General features: G+C 38.5%; 1 protein-coding gene across 1 annotated transcript; it reads right to left on the bottom strand.

The window, feature by feature from the left end:
* Window positions 1-519: 519 nt before the first annotated feature.
* On the bottom strand, window positions 520-13989 carry LOC119722872 (RNA-binding protein 28-like). The gene is made up of 15 exons (XM_038193269.1): window positions 13906-13989; window positions 12084-12132; window positions 11537-11679; window positions 11349-11458; window positions 10617-10791; window positions 9745-9840; window positions 8781-9087; window positions 8418-8527; window positions 8050-8117; window positions 7205-7355; window positions 6292-6512; window positions 4643-4792; window positions 3622-3702; window positions 2664-2996; window positions 520-1876 (listed from the first exon to the last, which is right to left on the bottom strand). The coding sequence occupies exons 3-15, from the start codon at window positions 11658-11660 to the stop codon at window positions 1730-1732; spliced, it is 2073 nt and encodes a 690-aa protein (XP_038049197.1). The 5' UTR covers window positions 11661-11679; window positions 12084-12132; window positions 13906-13989; the 3' UTR covers window positions 520-1729.
* Between the last annotated feature and the right edge of the window lie 367 nt (window positions 13990-14356).

The following is a 14356-nucleotide window of genomic DNA, read 5'->3' as shown; positions in this document are numbered from 1 at the left end:
AGTAGGACGAGCTCAGGATCCGAACCGGGATGTCCCCGGTTCAGATCCTGGGCCGTCCTGAGGAGCTTTTAGACTTTTTTAAAATATATACTAAGTTTTCTGACAAAATTGTGCATGGGTGGGACTTGAACCGGGAACCCTTGGGTATGTAGCCTTACACTCTTACCACTACACCACCGGGTTTTTCTTAAAAAAGTAAGGATTCCGGTAATTAAAACCCTTAGGTTCTTCTGACTTAGTCTCCAGAGAGAGTTGGAAGCTGAGGGGTAGAGGCCTTGGGTCTGGGGTAGGAACTTGGGACTTAGGTTTGGGCTGATAAACTCACTGGGGAATTTACTAGCTGGATGGTTTATACTTATACTTTCAACAAACTTTATACTTGCACTTTGTACTTATTCTTCTTTTTATTATTTATCAATCATGTTATAAGGGAAGTATTGATTAGATGTAACTTTACAGGGAATTGGAGGGTGTTTTTTTTTCAAGACAAACACACACAGGAACAAGACTCAAACAAAGTTAAATTGCAATACCAAGGTTTTAGGAATTTATTTCTGCATTGAATTTCAAAGCAGCAGCACATGCACATCAAAGTACATAGTTACATTATTACAAAGATTTTACTTAAAATCCAAGTTGAAAATGGGACAAATTGAATTAACTGATAATTATGGAATTTAACGAATACGAATTATACGTGGAATATTAAAGTATTTACAGATACAATGGCTACTCTTTCTGCATTTACAATACTGAAATACACCAAGTTCGTACACATTGTTGCTATAATTACATGAAATAATATGGCATATCTGCTACAACATGTACATGTACATTACAAAAATTAACTTTGTATTTGGAGCACATAGAGAGATTATTTCAAGCACAACCTGGTCCTTAAAGATGCATGGCCGTACTCTTAAAAGAAATTAATTCTCAATTTGTATATTGGTATTTTGTTGTGACAAAAAGAAATATATATTTTTTGCAATTTTGGGTTCTTACAACCCTCTTAAAATGGGAGCATTTGTTCCTGTTTCAAAAAGCGCAGGGAATTCATCTTTAAACAAACAAACAATCATTATTAAAATTATTTAAGGAATTCAACTTTACCCAGTCTTACATTTTCAGGGTAATATTACATTACAGAAAAACACAATATATGGTCATTTAATATAAACCATTTTACAATGAGGTTTGAGTACGTTTGCTTTAAGCATCTCCACTATGAACCCAAAATGACAAAAATCAAGGACAAATCAAATGTGTTCTTGCCATCTTATATAAAACAGACATCTACACCAATCAACCGGACCTCAAAACAACAAAGTTTGAAGTTGATAACAAAACTTTGAAAACTTTGAAGACTTTTAGCCATTACCTTGACCTTTGACCTATGGAACCCAACACCAATAGGCTACTGAGGGACCTCAAAACCAACGTATGTGCCAAGTTTTAAGTCTGTAAAAAAGTTTTAACTTGAGTTATCCTCCAAACAATGAAGTTTTGACTCGCACAAAATAATTGTTTTTATGCCACTGACTATTACAAAAACAAAACAAAAAAAACAAAACAAAAACACCATTGTAACCATTTTGTGAAATTTATAAAGAATTCAACTTCTAAATAAGTAGGAATTTGTTATTAAAAAAACAGGATTCAATATAAAGTGCTCACTTTTGATGCTCAGGGTTTGATAAAAAAGAGAAGAATAATGGATCCTAACCTTTCAACTTTCATCGAACCATTTGGATTTTTTTAGCGTCTGGCCGGCTGTCTCACGACTGAACAATTTTTGTTTGTAGTTTGCGACAAGTTTGTCAAACTTGGCATCTTCTGAGCTGCCCTTCTGCCTCCTGGATTTCTGCGTCCCATCCTTGACAAAAATTGGAAAGAAAAATAAAAGATTCAATTAATTTCTCACAAAACCCACAGAATTTCTCCTAGCCTCTTTAATAAGGTGCCAGAAACTAGCAAGAAAATGCATAAAGACTGACATTAAATGCAAAATACTACTGGACAAAAATGATTTGGCGCATGAATTTGGAGTTGTTGAATGTCCCTTTTGGAAATACAATCAAGTCAATCACAAGCCAATCACAAGCCAATCACAATGCATCACAAGGCCATCACAAGGTTACTGTGGTGAGTTGAAGGTTAATGGTTTCCGGATAATAACTTGAGTTAAAAATGAGATTTTGGTGTCAAACTTTGGTAGGGTGTTGCCCTTGGGAGTGGGCAAGTTGGGATTGGTTTTGAGGTCAAAAGGTCAAAGGTCAAGGTCACCGTTGTCAGTTAAAGGTTAATGGTTTCCAGATGAAAAATTGAATTAGAAAGGCGATTTGGGTGTCAAATTTCGGTAGGGGGTTGCCCTTGGGTACAGGCAAGTTGGGATTAGTTTGGGGTCAAAAGGTCAAAGGTCAAGGTCAGTGTGGTGAGTTAAAGGGTAATGTTTTCCGGATGATAACTTGACTTAGAAATGCGATTTTGATGTCTAACTTCGGTAGGGGGTTATGGGCAGGCAAGTTGGGATTGGTTTTGGGGCCAAAGTTCAAAGGTCAAGGTCACCATGTTGAGTTGAAGGTTAATGGTTTCCAGATGATAACTTGACTTCAGCTGAGGGGTTTCAACAGCATCACTGTTATTTTTAAATTTGTTCTCACCTCTGCTTGGAGTTTCTTGGCTCTTGGCTTGGCCGACTCCCTCTGTTTCCTCCCCACCTCCCCAAGGAGTTGCCTCCTTCTCATCTTTCGTTTCTCCTTCTGTGCCTCCTGTTCTTTCCCCCGATCCCGCCATCTCTTCTTGGCTCCTACATGGACAGTCATTTTGCTCTTTGACTGCATCCGTTTTTCAAGTTTGGTGGAGGGAGGGGGAGGCAACACGCCCTTCTTAGTCTTGGGTTGAGGTTTGGATTTTGGAGTCGGTTGTTGGCTTTCACCGTCCTTCTGCTTGGATTTGTTGTCCTTAGGTTTCTGCATGCTCTGAATCTGTCTTGTCTGAGTGTTGGAGAAGAGTTCAAGAGAATGAAATTAGACACAAAACAACAACAATTACTCAAACAACGATGAACAAGTACCAACAGTGTCTCTGATGAGCACAGTTTTTTAAGTCAATGAAAGTGAGACACAAAACTTTAGTTTTCTGCGCACCATGAGTCGGTCTAAAGTTTTAAGTTTTATAGTCAATAAAGAGGGGCACATATTTTTACGGTTTTCTGCTGATTCAAGTTTTCAAAACAAACAAAAATTCTATAAAAGTTTTGAACTGACATCAATTTCAGACAAGATTTCAGAATCATGCCGAACAATGAAGTATTAGGATCGACTTGGATGACTCAAATAGATTTAATTTTAGACACGTAAACATTACGTATTTTTACTCCATTAAGAACATTGCGTCATTCTAAACAACTGCAACACTTGATCTTCCAATAACTTACTCTTGTAGTTGCTCAAAATTGTTTTCAAACATAGAACTTGATTTTAGTCTTAAAAATAATTTGATTCAGTGCGACCTTGGAAGACCAGTCTGAAGCAGGCGTTCAGGTCTTATCTTCTGGAATGTTTTGACACTAGTATTTCTAGGGAACTGATTTTCAGAATAAGGTTTCATTATAAATACCTTGAGTAATGATCGCTCTTTTCTTCGCTGCTTGGCTTCCAGAGCTTGACGGTTCTCCAGTGAGAATCCAACGATGGGCCTCTGCAAGACATGAGAAACAACACACATCGAAAATCAGTTTAATAAAGCTCAATCTGAATGATATGGCTACGGCTTGCAATTACACAGGCACCTATGGGAAGTAGCCGAAGCCACTATCCATAGACATGTGTACTACTCTAAGCCATAACCTCGTTTATCTCTTCCATTCTCTACATATAGGTCTCTCTCAAAGATGGCTATCTCTGTAGGAGAACTGCAACTGCATATGTTACACAATCAAGCAGGCATTGCGCAGTGTTGAAAAAGTTCCAAACGCGCGCTTGTTGCTAGAAATGTATTCGAAATACGATGTAGTCGATGTGCGTTATGCAAGTTGACGCTCAAAATGCTGATGCATGTGGCTGGTCTGTAGGAAATGATATCATTTGAACGAGACCTATTGTCTTTGCACATGAACTATAGATGGCAGTGCAATGACTGCATGCATCTTAACAAAAGCAAAGTGGGGGAAATTGAGTGTGTAGGAGTGAGTAAGCTGACTCTAGTCACACCTTGCAGAGACAAACATGTTGCTTTAATAATATTCATTGACGTCGTCTGAGAACATCAGGTGCAGCTGCAGAGCTGACTCTTGTCAGCCAAGAGAGGGCGCCCTGAGTGAGTCAATCCACTGATCTCAATATACAAACTTGACAGTGTGTTGAGGTCACTAGGGAGCCATCTTGAGAGGCCAAACATTGACAAATCAGGACACTCTTTTGTATGCACTAACCTCTACAGCAAAATTAGTGCCTATATTGGTGAATGTAGCGATGGCCATATTGGGAGGCCAAAATGTGACATGCAGTGGCTTCATATATTTGTGCACAGCAATGGCTGCGTGCACTATCCACTACACTGAGATCAATGAGTGATCTAAATCATAATCCAAAGACCACCCAACCCCCACAAGAAAAAGGAAAGATTTTCCCTGACTAACCTTGGATCCTCCAAAGAACTCGGTGCTGTTGTTCATCTTTCTGAGGGCTGCCAGTGCATGCTCGTGTTTCGTGAACTCGGCAAACGCAAACCCAAGTGATTTACCTCGACCCTCGGCATTGGGGCTCTTCATATCAACCATGACCCGAGACTGGACAAATAAAATGTGGGGAGAAGGAGGGAAAATGTTACTTCAACTAAGGCCAAAAAAAAAAAGTCTCCGGTGTCTGGTATGGAGCTTGCCCAAAAAGTGGTGTGGCCACGCGGCTTTTTTTTTTTACCTGTTTTTTTTGCTTCAAATGTCGGCTGATGGCTGCAAATGGTGCCCGACTAAACTTAGGGGTGCACACCGGTAAATCGATCCGCCAAGCTCATGAATAAAAGTTATACCCTCAAAATATTCTATATTAGAGAGTTCTGAGCGCTGTAAAATTGGGGAATTGAAGAGATATGGTAATGAACCTCTGGACTGGACTTGGGGCTTCCAATTCTGAGCATTTTGGATGCTATTGGGCTCGAAAGTGGTGCTATTTTGCCATGTTGTGGAGGGATCGTTTTTCAAGATGGCTACTTTTCCGCTTTGAGGAAAATAGGGGTCGTCTTCTTTGGGTGAAAATATCTCGAAAAGTCAATGGTCAACCCACCAAAAATTGAAAAGAAAACGAAAGATGACATGTTGATTATCATTTTTCCCTGCAGCTTGAATACCTGTGAGAGTTCTGAGTATTTTTAAAAGAATTTTGAAGTATGGGCATTTAGCACTAGTGTCTATGGGAGTTTATTTGCACGTATGCATCCTTAGTGCAAATATAAGGGAGTCCAGAGAGGCCACATAAAGCTTATTCTCGATCATAACCCCATATTAAAACATGGTAAAATTGTGCAGCAGCAGGATTCCAGTCAAACCAGTGGGTTTGGCAGTTTTGAGACATCATCTTTCATTGAAAAAAAAAACCTTTTCATTTTGCCGACGCGCATGGCTACGGCGACGCGCACCAGAAACCGGAGACTTTTTTGGGGGGGCCTAAGATTTATAATTCAGAATTATGAAATAAATCTGGAACAAAGAAATATGGTATTGAAATTGAATTTAGTTATTTCTCAACCCATGATTCTTGCGAGTTTCATCCCTTAAAATGTAATTCTTTTTTGTGTGTCTATTTTTCAATTTTTTAAATGAGACATTAAACAAACAAAAAAAGGCCGTCCACTTTTAATCTTGGAAAAATTAATACATTTTTGAGGCCTAAAACCATGAAAAGAACAGTTTGCATTAATATAAATATGATGAGCTTGTCGAACTTTTAAACAGTTTTTAACCTGAATAAATTGGCTATTAAAAGTCAACCAATCAGATGACAAGGATTTATTCAGGTGTTATATAAAACAAATAATGAATGTTCTACGTTCGTGCAATGGAAAGAATAATTTCATTCGGTGACAGATGAGATGTTCCAGTCCACTCGGCTGCGCCTTGTGGAATGGAATATTTAATCTGTCACCTCATGAAATTATTCTTACCATTGCACGAACGTGAAACATTCATTATTTGTATTCCATCATCAAGTAGGATACTTCATGTTTTGGCAGTTTTGTTTTTGAATATTTGCAAATGATGTCCATGACATTTAAGAATGACTCAACACTGACCTCGATGACTTTAGCCTTCTTGTCTCCGGCAGCTATCAGTAATGCTTGATTCAGCTTCTTGCCATCTACTGCTTTGGGCAGGTTGTGGATCGCTAACCGCGTCGGCGAGACGAAGATGTTTATATTCTTGAGTTTCAAACGTTTGACAGATTCCAGTTTGGTCCTCTTGGCGATGTCTGCGTCGGTCATGCCTTGCGCTGCACTGGTTCCTGGTCTGATGACTGAAAGACCAAAAATTAAATGGTTATTTAAACCCAACAAAATCCACTAAAATCCACCAACACTAAACATTGTATTTGCTTGATTTTGATGGAATTAGAAATGGAATTATTTTTTTTCACATGCAACCAAGTACTTAAAATTGAATCACTGACAATTCTTCACTTTTGGCATAATCAGGGGGGTTCCTAGAATGCCTTGACAATTTTTTTTTTTCATCACAGCTATACTATTGTCAAATTAGGTTTTGCCCTTCACCGACGTTTTTTAAACACTGTATGTATACTCAGTGTGTTACCTCCCGAGTGAAAGTTGGAAAAAATCACTCGGGTGGGACTTGAACCCACGACCTCCTGCTTTCTAGTGCAGATGTCTTACCACTCGACCACCGAGCTAACGGGATCGGGTGGCCGGTTCGAATCTGATATACATAGCAGCGGGCATAAAGTATCTATATACTGGATTTAAAATCACATGGACTCAAAATTAAAAAAAAAATTTAAAAATTTTTTAAAGTTGGAAAAAAAAAAAATTGACTGGAGCAGAGTTTAAACCTGCGACCTCCAGAATGGCAATACAGAGGTCATAGGTACAAACCCCGCTCCAGTCAATTTCTTTGTTCAACTTTAAAAAGTTATTAAAGAAGATAATTTGTGAACATTTAGTATCCGCAACAGACATCATCTGTACTTACATCCCTCTTGTAGGAGATACATATTCCTCTTGTCTTTCTTCAAGATCTTCTGTTTCTCCTTCTTAACTTCTCTGAGTTTGGATGCCTGCTCCCTGGGTAGCGCCAACGAGACTAGAAGTTGCCTGCCTCCAAGAACTAAGCCTTCGTCACCCTGTGAGGTTTCAACAACGAGAACAAATTACTCAATTGAACCGTAACACTCAAAGTATTTTTGCTGAGAATGTTCCTGGATCCTCCCAAATCCTACAAAATGTATCATTTTGCATGGACCCAATTGCACATTCTTTGGATATTAACTTAACGGAGCATCACGCTCTATCATCCTTACCCCTTGCCTTTAAATACTAAATCCTTCAGATTCCATCACAAGATTTTTGAGTTTCTTTTCAAATTACGATAAACGCATTTGGAAAAAAGTGAAAAACTTGCACAGTTCTGAAAACTTATAGAACATGTACATACACGTTTGTCTAATGTGTAAATTGAGGATTTTCTTCTGTTTCTCTTCCCTTTTCCTTTGTTTACACTTATAACTTTTTCGCAACAGTTCTCAATGGTTTTGTACACGTTTTCCAACCGAGGAATCCTCGATTTGGTTTCTGTCCTCGATTCATCAACGATGTTGCACGTGTGTGTCCTTGATTTACACCATAAACACGCAAAGTATAACAGCTGTTTTTAAACTACATGTTTTGCTTTATGGTATTCTTAAATTGCTTTTAATTACATCCAACCTGTTGACACTGACTTTGGTCAGCCAGTAGAGAGCGGGATTCTAAAGGGAACAAAATGGCGTTTATGGAAACAAAGTCTTCAATTTGTGAATTTTGACAACAAATATGTACCTCCTTACTAGCCTTCTCTAAACATCGTTCTGCATTCTCCGTTGTAGCAAACTGTACAAAAGCTGTTCCTACAAACAAAATAATAAGTAAAACATGTAACAAACCCCATGTAAATAAATAAATTAACATATCAAGAAAGAAAGAAAGAAAGAAAGAAAGAAAGAAAGAAAGAAAGAAAGAAAGAAAGAAAGAAACAGAAAGGTTTGAGAACTACAAAGTCCAACACGACATTCATTTTTAACCTATTTGCTCACATGAATAGCCTGTGACCAGTGACCAAGAACAGTCTGATGCCACCAGTAATGCTACTAAATACTTTTGTAATCATTGTGAAGACTTCAGGGGATATGACCAAGATGGCAGCTTACCTTTGGAGTGCTCCGTTGCTTTGTCCACCACTAGCTTGCAGTACATTATCTGACCAAACTCAGAGAAGAATTCGTGTATCTCTTCTTCTGTGGTCTCAAACAAAATGTTCCTGAAAAAAAAAATTGAATAAAATGATAAAAGATGAAAGCGACCAGTGTTGTATTCGAGTCCATCACAAGTCCTTTCATAAGTCTGGTCACAAGAAACAGGATGAACAATGACAAAAGAATGCTTTTGTAACAGTTCATTTGAATAGCTAGTGACTGGACTTGAGACTGAAAGACTTGTGATGGACTTGCAGGGACTTGTGATGGACTTGCAGGGACTTATGACTTGGCACAATCAGTTGTAAATCTCCTTACCTTATAAAGACTGTTCTTCCTTCACCAACGTCATTTGAGAGTTTCTTCCGTTTTGCAATGTTTGATTCTTGCTCTGTGTTTTTGTGAGTTCTTTTTCTTTTGCCATCTTCATTGGATGCCATGCCCTCATCTTCACTGCTAGTGTCTTCTTCCATTTCTTCCTCATCATCATCATCGTCTGAATCAGGTGAATCATCAGAATCATCTTCGTCATCATCTCTCGTTTCCTCAACCTCTGATGAAGACTCTACTCCAGATTCATCATCACTTTCGTCATCTTCTTCATCATCACTTTTTTCCTCTTCATCTGTGAACAGAAGAGAGTACATGTACATCACTTTTATGGGCTTGGCACAGCCAAAATGAGGTATCCTTGTGTTTCATTCAACTGAAAGACTTCAGACAGATCCCCTTACAATCAGAAAATAATCTTTTAACTAGAGCTCCACATTTTCGAATAATTTAGTATTTTGATCATTCCAACTAGGAATTGATCAAATATTCAATTTTGAAATGCACCAGTTGATCACGTTAAGCATGCACCAGCCTCATCCATCCACCAATCGGGATTTATGTGCACCTTTGCTTGTCAAAAATTGACAAAGAGCTTTTTTAAATAGTAGACAGAACAGGTAGTGGAACGGCCAATATTTGACCGAATTTAAACAAGAAATTTGAGAAAAGCCCTCATAGAGCTCTCAACTCATGTGTGAAAGTTGCTTTCAATAAAAGTGTGTCATTTGACATCAACAGTAAGACCATGCAACTTACACGATCAAAATAACATCATGGACATTTTTGCATCATCACTTCCAGACACCTCACATTTTTTAATATTTCAATTTTTTAAAAATGCTATTCGGATATTTGGTTGATGATCAATATTCAATATATTCGGCACACCCCGTTTTTTTTCACCCCAACTTGTCAATATTTTTTGGATAACTACTGAGCATATTCTTACCTGTATCTTTAGGCTTTTGTTTTCCTGCGGGGACGGTCTTTGCTGCTGCCAAGTATCTGTCCCTGGACAGTGACCAATCCACAGCGATCGGCCTCCCTGTGAACAATAATCAAATCAATGTCACAATGTTGATTATGTGTACTCTCTCCTTTGGATTTCAAATTAGCTTGCAGCTGTACACAGTTTATGGAAGAACATTATGTTCTAGATGTTGGATATTATTGATTGGTTGAGTTTTGTTAGATTCAGAAGAAAATCTTTAAAAAGACGACAAAAATCTGATTGATCTCTTTTTTTCAAATAAAAAAAACCATTCAGACTATGTTTGGCATGTTTTGAATACCAAATTATTCTCTTTTTTTTTGTTGAAATTTTTTTTAAAAGACAGCAAAAATCTGATTGGATCTGTTATTTTCAGAAATAAAGAAAAATTTTGACTATGTTCAGCATTTTTTGAACACCACTACACTAATCTCAAAAAGTGATTAATCTGTAATCAGACACGTGATGGACTTGTGATTTACCCATAATTGTGATTTACCTGTGATAGATTGGCCCACATTGCCTTATTCTGTTAACCAGTTCACGTCGGATGACGTGTGTACATGCAAATTTTTTGCGGTATTCGGAACGGATGAGGGATAAACATGCAACGAGTGAGGCCAGAAATATCAGGGTGCGCTACCCGCAGATGACGGCCTGAATCTGTCTGGCATCGAGGTTCATTAAAAACAATCCTGCGCCTGGGTCATGTCAAAATAATCCCAACGCGAACTGGTTAAAAGAAATATTTGCACCAATGAAATGATTTGCAACCAGAATTCCAATAATTCACTGCCGGTTTAGAAAAAGATGCAGCTGAAGTTGCTCACCCATGATCTTTTTAGCGTTCATCTCCTTCACTGCTTTGGAAGCAGAGTCCAGGCTGTCAAACTGGACGAAGCCGTAGCCTCGGACTTTGCTAGGATCCGTAGGGTCGCTGGGTATGTGAACCTCCGTAATGTCTCCAAACCGGGCAAAGGCTTTGGCTAACCTCTCCTCTGAACACTGTTCAAAACAAAAACAGAAATTGTGCAGATATTGTGAACTGAAAAACAACAATCTAACATACATCAGATTATCTTCTTCAAATAAATCATAAAGGGAATTTTATTCAAATTAACCACAACTTCGAAAAAATACCTCAACTTTACTTGCTTCTGATTTCAAAAAGATTTTAGAGTTTTTTTGTGTAATGCTTGTATATTTACATTAACTCTTTCAGATCCCTTAAAATCCATTGGAAGGATTCTAAGGGTTTTGTAGGATTGAGGAAGGAAGAGCACAATCTCTATTATCTTAACACAGACATTGCTGCCCCTTAAATGTTTAAATATGTTATGCCTCAACTAGACCATGGTCCAAACTATTAACTGGGAACATCCCAACTCATATGTAGGTGTTCTCCTTGGATCACTACAGTTGGGATGGGCCTAGTTTCAGTTGAGACTGTCCATGCTAAACTTGGGATCGATGGCACAGTTGGGGTTTAACAAATAAAATGTGCCTTTGGGTAATGACGATTATGTGCAAACATGTGTAGAAACTCAGGAGTGTGGACTTACACTGAAAGCAAGGTTTCTTATGATCAGTCGACCCTCTTTGTCTTTGGCCTCTCCTTTGACAGTCCCCTGTTTCCTATCAAGCTTAGCCGAACCCAGTCTTCTCTCCGGTGAGTCTGACGTCTTGGTAGGAGTGTCTTCTCCCTGTATCCTCTTCCCTGCCTCTACTGATGTCCCGCTAGCATCCTCTGGGGATTTATCAACTTTGTCTTCCTCATCCTGCTCTGCTGTTGCCTTCTCCTTCTTTCTGGGTGCTTTCTTCCTGGAGTAGGACAGGAAGAGCTTTCTTTTGCCGAGCGAGAGTTTTGTCTTCATGGCCCTCTCTGCATCCTCTCTGTTAAGTTGTAATCAAGACATCACAAGTTATCTCTAGGTATCACAAGCCATCACAAGTTATCACTAGTCATCACAAGGTATCATAAGTCACCATAAGCCATCATAAAGTATCACAAGGTATCACAAACCAACACAAGTCACATGGCTAATCCAGTCTGAGGTCAGGTGATAAACAATGGGAGACTATCGATATGTTGAGGCAGAGTCAGTGACAGAGGATTCCATGTATAATCTAACTTTATGCACGGCCGAGCATATACAACACAAGGTTCGGCCCAAGACCTTGACACAGTGCATCCTGCAAAATCAGCCGTGGGTCTGCCATATAGCCTCAATCTTGCAAAATCCTCAATTTTGGAGGATCTGGAAAGGTTAGGATTAATGAAAAAAAGTGAACCTCACCTTAGGGCAAAAGTGACGTATCCAAATCCTCTGCATTTCTCTTTCACACCTGCAATTAGTAAGAAAGGAAATTACTATCCGAGTAAACCAGTGGCCTTAGTTCAGTTTAAGAAACAGGCCTAGTAATCTGTCCGATTTCTTCCACCAGCGAGTGAATATACATGTATGTATACATGTATGTATACATGTATGTAATATCATAAGGTCACTGTGGTGTTTGTATCTGAAGTCTACAGGACTCATGAAAATTGTTCAAGTATGTTCCCTTTCATTTAATTTCAGGTAATCGTGTAGTTCAGGACCCTGTTAAAGGGAACAAAAAGACACTGAATCAAAGTAACAAAACCTACACTTAATCTCAATAAAACAGACTGCTTTTGGGCTGCAAAAGTCATTTCGGAAAATTTGACACACATTTGAAAAAGTCACTTTTGAATTTGAAAGGAACAAGTAAAAAAGGACAGAGTTCTAAGCTACTCATTTTCATTTATTATGTTGCAAGTAGACAACAAGTATTCAAGCAAAAACAAAAGTATGTGTATAACTACAGTTTAAATGGAGAGGGCTATTGGCTATGGCTATTGTTAGTGTTACAGCAGCCGTAACAATATTTTCAGCTGCTATCGTTGCAAAATTACCTGAAAAAAACACTATTGAGAATTTATATCACATTAGCCACTATAGTATTACTCCGAGTAACTAGGACTCTACGAATTACCTTTTTTAACATTTGGAAAAAAAGCGATTCGTAGAGTCCTAGTTACTCGGACTACTAGTAGTACTAGGCCAAAAACGAATACTGAAGTTCATGTAAGGTTTAACTTTAAGGCCAAGTAACAAAAAAACCCAGTTGGTCGTCCCCGCCTGCATGCTTTTTTGAAGCCGCATCCTTTAAAAAAAAATTCTCACCTCAAAAGCTTATTTGTTATTGTCATGCTTGTACATGTTGTATTTCACTTTAAGTTTAAAAATATATCATGTAATCATGTATATCATGTATACAGCCTGACCTAGAACATGTTTAATATTTTGACTCTACTTACTATAGTATTACTATTACTTTAGGATAGCTAATTAAAAACTGATTACTAGTCGTTTTGAAGCAAAATATCGTTCGTCAACAGTGACTCACTGTGAGGGGTCCTACTAAAGCGCGTCAACAAGCGTCAACAAGTTTTAGTCATCATTAAGTGCGCGTCAACAAATTTTGTATAGGCCTTTGAACAATAAAAACAGCTTTATATGGTAGAAAAAGCAATAATGAACATCTTCTGCATATCAATTAAAGTTAAAATTATTTTAAAACTTGGTTTTTTGAACGCGAAATGTACGCCGAATTTGTCGATAAAAGTAGGCCGCCATCTTGTTTGGATGGCGCTAGCTGTAGACTTCGCGCATGCGTAGTATGGCTCTTTACACTTCACGCATGCTAGTACGGCTAGCTACACATAAACAAGATGGCGGCCACCTTTTATCGACAAATTCGTCGTACATTTCGCGTTCAAAAAACCAAGTTTTAAAATAATTTTAACTTTAATTGATATGCAGAAGATGTTCATTATTGCTTTTTCTACCATATAAAGCTGTTTTTATTGTTCAAAGGCCTATACAAATTTGTTGACGCGCACTTAACGACTACTAAAACTTGTTGACGCTTGTTGACGCTTGTTGACGCTTGTTGACGCGCTTTAGTAGGACCGACTGTGAGGGCGCTATTCGCAAACTTTTTTCCTCCATCCAACATTGTCCAAAGAAGTAAAACAAACATTGCCAAAATTCTGCATAACACTCGAAAGATGCTACAGCTCCATGGCTACAGTACCTTTCTCTGTGACAACAAAACTCTTCTTGACGGGTCCAACTTCACTAAACACTTCCTCCAACTGCTCCTTAGTTGTCGTGAACGGCAAATTTCTCACAAATAACGTGGATTTGGATTCCGCACGTGAGTCCGCGGAGGCTGCCATCTTTCATGTCTTTAAAGTTTCGGGTTGTCTACAGGGCGCCACCGCGCGGCTGTCGTGTTACACCGCAAAAACTTCTGTCAACGTGGATACATAGAGTTATCCACGTTGACAGAAGTTGCGTGGATACGATCTGCCCTAACGAAGTTGGCATCAAGTGATGGACTTTGTGGAGACGATAACTCAAGAACAACACAGTGCACTGAATTGAAATTTCGTTCAATAATTGTTTGGGATATGGTACACAAATGGTTAGAAAATCGACGGGAACCATTCAAGAATAAATTTAATATGAATTAAGGAAATAAA

The sequence above is a fragment of the Patiria miniata genome, unplaced genomic scaffold, assembly GCF_015706575.1.
Source record: "Patiria miniata isolate m_02_andy unplaced genomic scaffold, ASM1570657v1 HiC_scaffold_16, whole genome shotgun sequence".
NCBI classification, from domain to species: Eukaryota; Metazoa; Echinodermata; class Asteroidea; order Valvatida; family Asterinidae; genus Patiria; species Patiria miniata.
This window is presented reverse-complemented; position numbering and strand designations above follow the sequence as displayed.

Bases quoted from the DNA above. Each gene is read 5' to 3' on its own strand.
- LOC119722872 (XM_038193269.1), bottom strand. From the start codon at position 11,660: ATGAAGACAAAACTCTCGCTCGGCAAAAGAAAGCTCTTCCTGTCCTAC. The intron at 11,459-11,536 runs CAGAGGATGCTA...AGACGTCAGACT, and splicing joins AGACAAAGTTGATAAATCCC to CACCGGAGAGAAGACTGGGT. The intron at 6,513-7,204 runs GTAAGTACAGAT...TTGGTCTTTCAG, and splicing joins GTATCTCCTACAAGAGGGAT to TCATCAGACCAGGAACCAGT.